The following is an 8,155-nucleotide window of genomic DNA, read 5'->3' as shown; positions in this document are numbered from 1 at the left end:
GGGTGCATGGAAAGGCTTTGAGGCAGAGGGAAAGAGGTCTGTGCCAGGAGATGGCAAGTCTTGTCATCTTCATGAGCCTCAATGTCCCCATCAGCCAAGAGGAAAAAGTTGTCAGCCACCCACAAGTGTCTCTATCTGAAAGTGGCTTGGAAGATTGGCTACCATCAGGGTGTGAGGAATCATTAGCAGGGAGGCCAAGTTTGGGGAGGTTGAGGTGAGGAGTGGATCAAGAGAAGGATTTTTTTTTTTTTTTTTGAGAATGCAGAGGGTTTTTTTGAGAATCATTAGCAGGGAGGCCAAGTCTGGGGAGCCTGAGAGGAGCTGTGTACCAAGAGGAGGGTTTTTTTGAGAATCCAGAGGCCCTTATTGTCTGCTTCCTTTCTCAGCTGAATCCTTACCCCTGGAGCCCCCAGTAGGGGGCACAGCCGTCATGTGAAGTGGCACTTCTGAAGGGACCTGTGAGCCAGAGCCCTGCTTTGATGGCTGTGGGCGAGAGGGGATCATTTTTCTGATCTGCCTCCATCCTTCCCAGTGCCATGGGAGGCAGACACCAAGTTCTGGGGTCTCCAGCTGCAGCAGCAGCTACAAGCAGAGGCTGAGCACCTGTGGAAGGAGCTGGAGAGTGTGGCAGGACAGCTCCAGTGGGCCCACATGCAAGACAATGAGGGCTTGAAACGCCTGAACTGGGAGCAGGAGGAGAGGCTGCTGGAGCTGAGCTCTGAGGGGAGCAGGCGGAGGTACGCAGGCAAACCCTGGGGACCATGCAGAACGACCTCACCACCATCAGCCCTGCACTCTCCCAGAACCCTGAGCTCAAGGAGCAGCTGCAGAGAGCAGCTTTGTAAAACTGGTGCATCCCACCTGGGGAGACTGTCCTCCTCCCTAGCCCTCCAAGACTTTGTTTCCCCACCTGTTAAGTGGGGGCAGTGTAGCCCTTATGTGAAGTGACACTTGCGAAGGGACCTGTGAGCCAGAGCCCTGCTTTGATGGCTGTGGGGGAGAGGGGATCATTTTTCTAAACTGCCTCCATCCTTCCCGGTGCCATGGGAGGCAGACACCAAGTTCTGGGATCTCCAGCTGCAGTGGGAGGCGTGATTGCTTGTCTCTGTCCAGAACAATGAGAACATGGAGATCACCAGTGCACTTTAGTCTGAGCAGCACGTCAAGGAGGAGCTGCCAGAGAAGCTGGGTGAGCTGTAGGAGATGGTAATCCCCGCTGATTATGCCACTGTAAGGGAGAAGGCAAGGGAGAAGAGAGAGGCAGACAGCTACATTGTACATTGCCCAGACTACTACTTCCTCATCACTGTCTTCTGCCCAGGAGGGCCCCAGTTAGGGTCACCTGCGGCACAGACTGGCCTTCTGGAGGAACAGTGCCTTTCTCCTCCCTGACTTTGGTGCACCTTCCTCCAGCCTGCTGTGGCTGCCACAGGTCAGAACCTGCTGCTGTCTTTTGCTGAGCTCCAGGGGGAGTGAGGTCCTCATGTGTTCATGAAAGAGGCTGTGCAGCCCCTGCTTTGAGCTTTGGCCATTCGAAATGCTGCCTAGCAGCCCAAGGCCTGGGCAAACCATATCCACACCCCCAAGTGGCTCCAAGCATGCGTGACTGTCAGTCTGACTGCACCAGCATCTGTCCTACCTGTTCCACACTCTTGTGTCCGTGGCACCGAGGCACCTTCTCTCCCACATGGCCCCCTAACACCCTGCGCTCTGTTCGGTGACAGACGCCGAAGACCATGCTGCGTCTGTATAGCCACCTGCTGATGACACCGTGTTACCTGGTGGTGTCCCTTGCCCTGGTGCCAGTCTCGCTAGTATAGTGGCACCTCAGGTTCATGCCTCCCTCCTCTGCCTACTGCCCTTCTGTACCTACTATGGATTCTCTTCTTTTTTCACAAGTAGTTTGTTCCCTAGGGCGAAGTGCCCTTCCTGGGGACTGGGATGGGAGAAGGCTGAAACTGGGCTTTTCCTTGAGGTTTGGGGACATAGAATATTGTTGGAATGAGCTTGGTAACTTGGCTCACCCTGCCCTCGGTGATTCTTACAGAAATTGAGTGACCATCTCATATGTTTCTTCCCACACAGAATGATGATGCTAGCCCCAATCTCATGGATGAAAGTAAGTGAGTGTCTCCTATCAGGGCAGCAGTCTCTAGGCTGAGGAAGTCAGGGAGACTACTGTCTAAGACCTTCTTTCCCATTGAGCCACCTGCACTCCTGACGTCTGTGTCTCTGCCCTTAGGACCTTCTCATCAACCGAGAGCCTGCAACAACTCTCCCAACAGCTCAATGGCGTTGCTTCTGAGGTACTTCAGAAATTGTGGCCCAGAGGGGAGTGCGGGGAGAAGGAAAGTATGATAGAAAGAAGCTGAGGCAGGGATCACAAGAGAGAAGGAAGATCCTGGGACCAGCCGATTTGCTGGGCAATGTTGAGGAAGTTGCCTCTTCCCTGAGGCTTCTTCCTTGAAGCTGTTCATATGAAGGAGTTGGACCCTGTGGCTGGTTACATCATTTTATGTAACCTGCTGTAGAAACACCGGATGAGAGCTGCTTGGGAGGGAAGGATGGTGGGGAGATAAGAACCATGAAAGAAGTTGGCACAAAGAGGTTACAGGATGAAGGGTCCAAGTTATGCAGAAAAGAAAATGTTGCCAGTTGCTGGGGAAGAAAGGAAGTCAGAGGGCAGACACTGCGGGGACTGAAGATCTCCATGCGCACCCTCATCTCTTGTAGTCAGCAACACGTATCTATGCGGAGGGTCCTGCATCATCTGCTACCTTGAAGGATCTGGAGGTAAGAGGCCCTGGGCCATGACCCAGTGACGCTGCAGGCCAGCCCTCCAACCTCCTCCCACAGCGGGGGCTGGGTGCCCCTCTGCCAGCTGAGACAGCTCACACACACCCCAACCCTAATGATTGCTCTCTCTACCTCTCCCCTCAATCCTCCTCCAACTCCTCCTCTCTTCATGTGCCTCAGAGCAGATACCAAGAGGTAACAGTCACCCTGGGCTCAAGTTATATAACAATCAGTCAACTGAATAAAACCATCGAGTCATTGGTAAGAGTTCAATGGGGTCCGCTGATTCCACACTGTAAGTCCTGGGCTCCAGTTTCCCCTTGGGGCCCCGAAGAAAGGACTGGGGGTCCCTGATGCCAAGGGCAAATGGGGAGCTGGGGGGCCGTGGCCTCAGCTGGAGGGACCCCAGAGCACAGAGCATGCATCATGGCTCTTCTGTTGCTGCCTTCTTTGCCTACTGTCTCTTCTCCAGACATCCCTGCTCCAGCTCTTGCCACACATGCCCTGGGGTTGTGGCTTCTCAGGGAAGCACTGGCCTGATTGGTTTTCAGGAGCCCTGTATTTCCACCCTGACTCAGGCCCTAATTTGTTCTTTGATTCTGGACAAGCCACCTCTCCTTCTTGGGCTTGTGTTTCCCAAGGAGGTAGAGTTAGAGAGTATCAAAAGTCTCTGTTAGCTCTGAGAGTCCATGATTTAAAGGTCCAGTAGAATGTAAACCTCAGGGCCAAGGGATCCTGTCTGTCCTTTTCTGTCCTATATCTCTGCTGTGAAGAACCATACCTGGCCCGTATGTGCTCAGTCTATGTTTGTTGAGTGAATGCACCTTTCTAAATCATAAGCTGGTAGAAGGGTGAGCTTTTCTCAAACTCCATCTCTAAAGGTTTATGTTATTGTCCTTTCGGGAGAATCCAGATTCAGACTTTCAGTTCTGTGGCTGTGGGCCAAAACCAACAAAGACCCAAATCCTCTGTCCTTGGGAGCTTGAGGAGAGTTGACCAGTTCGTGGTCCCAGTGGGTCTGAGAACTTTGCCTTTAAAATCCACTTCTGGCCTCTGCCTACTGCTTCCTGGCCTGGGGAATAGAGTTGAAGGGGCCACCCTTGGTCACCTTCCTTTGACTCTCCCAAGGAAATAACACATCCAAGAAATTGTGGATCAACTGGAAGTAGTAACGTGATTTCTTTGCTCACAGCATGACCGCTGGGTTTGGGGAGCACTCAGATGTAGAGGCCCCAGTCTCGTCTTGCCCACTCCCAGCCTGGGGAAGGCTTATCCCCCAGATTCCACCTCATCCCCACAGGGTCCCTGATAACCTGATCCCATGGGTGGGCCTGTCCTGGGACATTGGCAGCATTCAGGGGGCAAGTCCCTTGCTGGGCCATCTCTGCCTCCCCCTAGTAAGAGCTCTGTCTTCCTCTTCCTACAGGAAAAGCAAGAAAGCCAGCAAAACCAGGGAGCCCTAAAGAGGCAATTACAGGTGAGTGGAGGGTGTGAAGTTCCCTCCTGTCCTCTGGAGAATGTTGCTTTCCTTCTCTTTCAGCATTTGCTTGGCTTTTCTCCCAAAGGTTCAATCAGGTAACTGGAATTTTGATGTTTGAGAAAGCAGAATTGAATACAGCACTGTATCACACTGAACATGGCTGCCAGGCAGTTTGAAGGTGGGAATCTGGGCACCCATCATCCTTCAACCTGGCGCTTTGACAGGCCTTTAGGCCTTTGGGCCCCATCTCAACCTCTTTCATTCTAGAAGAGGCCGAGGATCTGGCCAGCCATCTGCAGTATTCCTGGAAGCATGTGGGTGAGTTGCAACGGGAGCAGAGGAAGGCAGATAGGGTAAGTCCAACCACCTGCCCCATACCCTGGCAGCCCGGCTTTCCAGATGGAGGAGTGAGGGACCTTTAGGTCCCTTCTGCAGGATGGAGTGTCCTGCCCAGAAAGCAGCATGGGCCATTTCTTGCTGCTTTTGTGCGTGGTTGTTAGAGTCAGCCTGGGGCTGTGTTGGCTGCTGTGGGTGAGTTGGGGGCACTGTTGGGAGCGAGCACTGGATGCAGAGCTCGGAGGCCAAGTGCCTACCCTGCCCTTACCTGGCTGTGGCCTTGGCCAAGTCCTAGGTGGGGGTATGGTACTTGCACTGCGAAGGTACAGAAGAGTATCTTTAGTATGTTACCATTTGTGTAGAGAGAGGGAACGTGTGTGTGTGTGTTTGTGTGTGTACTATGATAATATACATAAAACATGTCTGCAAGGATTTGTAAAAAACTTAGGAGAGAGGAACGGGGTGGCTGGGAGATATTTCCCTTCTGTATTTTCTGAGTTTTGGACTATGGGAGTGTACCCTTCAAAAACTGAACACCAGATTATACCCCTTTCTTTCTGTGCCCCCACCCCCAGCTGTTAAAAGTGGAGGGTGTCCAGCTTCTTGGCGTCTTGAACAAAGAATTGGACAAAATGCACAAAGTGAGGAAGGAATGGAGGGATTTATTGAAACTGAAAGCACACTCCACAGTGTGGGAGTGCACCTGAGCATAAGGGCTCAAAGGCACCGTTAAAGAATTTTTGGGAGTTTACCCCCTAGAGGATTCCATTGGTTACTTCGGGTATGCCCTATGTAAATGGAGAGGATGAAGTAAAGTTACAAAGTCATTTAGCCATAGGCCCCATAGGGAGGATATTTCCTGTTATAGCTGAAGTGTGAACAGGCCTTATGTTCCCTGCCTCCAGATCCTATTTTCCTGCCTGACAGCGAAAAAATGGGCTTAGAAAATCAGATATACCTGAGTGTTCAAATCCCAACTCTGTCTGATGATCTTAGGCAAGCACTTAACCTCTGACATGCCATGTTTTTCAACTACACAATAGAGGTGATAATGGTAACTGCCTGCTATGGTGGTTGTGAGGATTAAATGGGATTGCTAGCATGGTGCCTGGTGAAGCACTCAATAAAGGTTCCAACAGTGGCAGTCATAACGGTAATAACAATAGCAATATTCTCTTTTCTCTCTGGGCCTCTGGTAACCAGCTATAAATTTGATCTCCTTCCCTGTGCCTTCCACCTTTACTGAGTTCTTTGAGAAACAAATGAGACTGTGGGCTTGGAAATGCCTTGAAAACATGTCAGGCGTGATTGAGAGTGAGGAAGTGTTACTGTGGAATAGTCACTGTAGCTGTCGTTCCTGGTCTGCCAGCTGCTCCTCTGCCTGCTGTATCCTGACTTCACCTTTCTGTATTTTCAGTACAACAACCAGTTAACCGGAGACAGTGATGCCCTCAGGCTGAAGTTATACAAGAACAGGTAGGACGGGGGACGGTGGGATGGGAGGTCTGGGGCCCTTAGCATGGGTGATGTGCTGGAAGGTGGGAGGGGTGCAGGTGAGCTTGGTGAGGTGGTCATACAGGTTTGCATGTGTGCACAGGCTAAGCTCTAGTGCTGGCTGTGCCCCTGACTCATGGTATACTTGGGCAACTCATGTCTTTTCTCTGGTGTGCCACCTGTGACTTTTGATTCCTGAGGTCCCTTCCAGTGCCACGGTTCTGTGGTTGTGGGGTGTGGGTAGAGGGTTGATCAGCAAAGCAGCACTTTCTGTTCTTTGTTCATTCCTTTCTCTACTGCCTCTGGCCATAGCAACAGCAATAAGGAGCTGAAGCAGGAGAACTCAGCTTTGGCAGAGCAGCTTCCAGTTGTACTGACTGAGAAGGCAGGGATGCAGCGTAACTTGGAGGAGCTGAAAAAGAAACTAGAACTCACTGACCTCACGCTTCAACAGGCGAGAGGCTGCAGCCCCGGGGGTGGTGGGAGCCCCATTCAGCTGGGGATATGGTCTAGGGATCATGCAGGGTATAGGGAGGCTCCAGCCAAGAGCTGGAAAATTTGGGTCCTTGTTCTGGTCCTGCCATAGAATCCTCTGGAGACTGCTAAAAATCTACAAACTGGGGCCCTGTCATAGACTTAGGGAATCAGAATCTCAGGGTTAGGGCTTAATTTTTTTTTTTTTTTTAAATGCATCATAGATGAAAACCATTATTTTATAGATTACACTTATATGGTTAGCTCATGAGTCTGTTTATTTCCTTCTGAGGTTCAAGCCAACACTTCGACTATTCCATGGTAATAATAGAGTACAGTTCTTGTTTGTTTATCTGTTTGTTTGTTTTGGGATGGGGTCTTGCTCTGTCACCGGGGCTGGAGTGCAGTGGCGTGATCTTGGCTCATTGCAACCTTTACCTTCCAGGCGCAAGCGATCCTCCTGCCTCAGCCCCTCAAGTAGCTGGGACTATAGGCACACACCACCACGCCTGGGTAATTTTTGTATTTGTAGAGACACGGCTTCGTCATGTTGCCCAGGCTGGTCTCGAACTCCTGAGCTCAAGCAATCCACTCACCTCAGCCTCCCAAAGTGTTGGGATTACAGGCACGAGCCACCATGCCCAGCCTGAGATCTCTTTAAAATTATTTTTTATTTCTAAAGCCAAAGCATCTTCACAGTAGAGATCTTTATTGACCAAGTTGTACATTGAGCCTAGCTTGAGCCCTTTTAAGGGGCACTGTGTGGAACGGCCCAGCCTCCTCAGATAGAAACTTCTCTTTCTTTACCATTCAGTTGTCTAGCTGGTGTGAAGGCCCTAATGCTAACCAGCAGTTACAGCAGCCCATGGAGGAATGGGCACAGCTGGAATCTACCTGGGGCAGGTGAGGCTTTGCAGAGGGAGGGATGTGGAAGGAAGGTGACCCCAGGGGGCCAGTAACAGGTGAGGACCAGTGACAGCCCTTCCTGACTTCTGTGCCCATTCTTGTAGGTGATGGAGTGGCTGAAGTATCTGCAAATGGAGAGAGACCAGTATGCCCAGTATCTGCACGGAGAGAGTGCCATGTGGTGGCAGAGGATGCGGGAGATGTCAGAGGAGGTGAGACCTGACCCTTCAGCCCCAACCACAGATAGGTCACTTGATTGTTCCAGGCATCTGTGAAATGGGAGGAGCACAGCCAGAGGGGGTTCATGGGTCTGGGCTTTGTGGAGGTAGGGGCAGAGAGGGAGACGGTAGCCTGTCCAGCCACCAGCCCTGCTCTCCAGGGCCCTTTCCCCCTGTGCTTTGGGCAGGTGCACATGTTGAGGGAGGAGAGGGCACATAGCATGAGTCGAGTACAGGAACTGGAGACGAGCTTGGCTGAACTAAGGAACCAGATGGGTGAGCTGGGGCTGGGGTGACCTGGGAGCAGAACTGGCGTCAGAGGGCTGTGGGGATGGCTTAGAATGCCCCAGGGAGGTGGGTGCATGGAAAGGCTTTGAGGCAGAGGGAAAGAGGTCTGTGCCAGGAGATGGCAAGTCTTGTCATCTTCATGAGCCTCAATGTCCCCATCAGC

The 8,155-nt window shown here is 51.7% G+C and overlaps 1 protein-coding gene across 1 annotated transcript in view; it reads left to right on the top strand.

The window, feature by feature from the left end:
- LOC105531302 (golgin subfamily A member 2) overlaps positions 1 to 8,000 on the top strand; it is a 62,071-nt gene extending 54,071 nt beyond the window's left edge. Inside the window, 1 exon segment of the mRNA XM_011969193.1 lies at positions 7,893 to 8,000. Within this exon segment, the coding sequence (XP_011824583.1) occupies positions 7,893 to 8,000 (108 nt within the window).
- Positions 8,001 to 8,155: the final 155 nt, after the last annotated feature.

Source organism: Mandrillus leucophaeus, unplaced genomic scaffold (genome assembly GCF_000951045.1).
Source record: "Mandrillus leucophaeus isolate KB7577 unplaced genomic scaffold, Mleu.le_1.0 Scaffold12, whole genome shotgun sequence".
Classification (NCBI taxonomy): domain Eukaryota; kingdom Metazoa; phylum Chordata; class Mammalia; order Primates; family Cercopithecidae; genus Mandrillus; species Mandrillus leucophaeus.
Note: the sequence above shows the minus strand (reverse complement) of the source record. Positions and strands in the feature narration are given on the sequence as shown.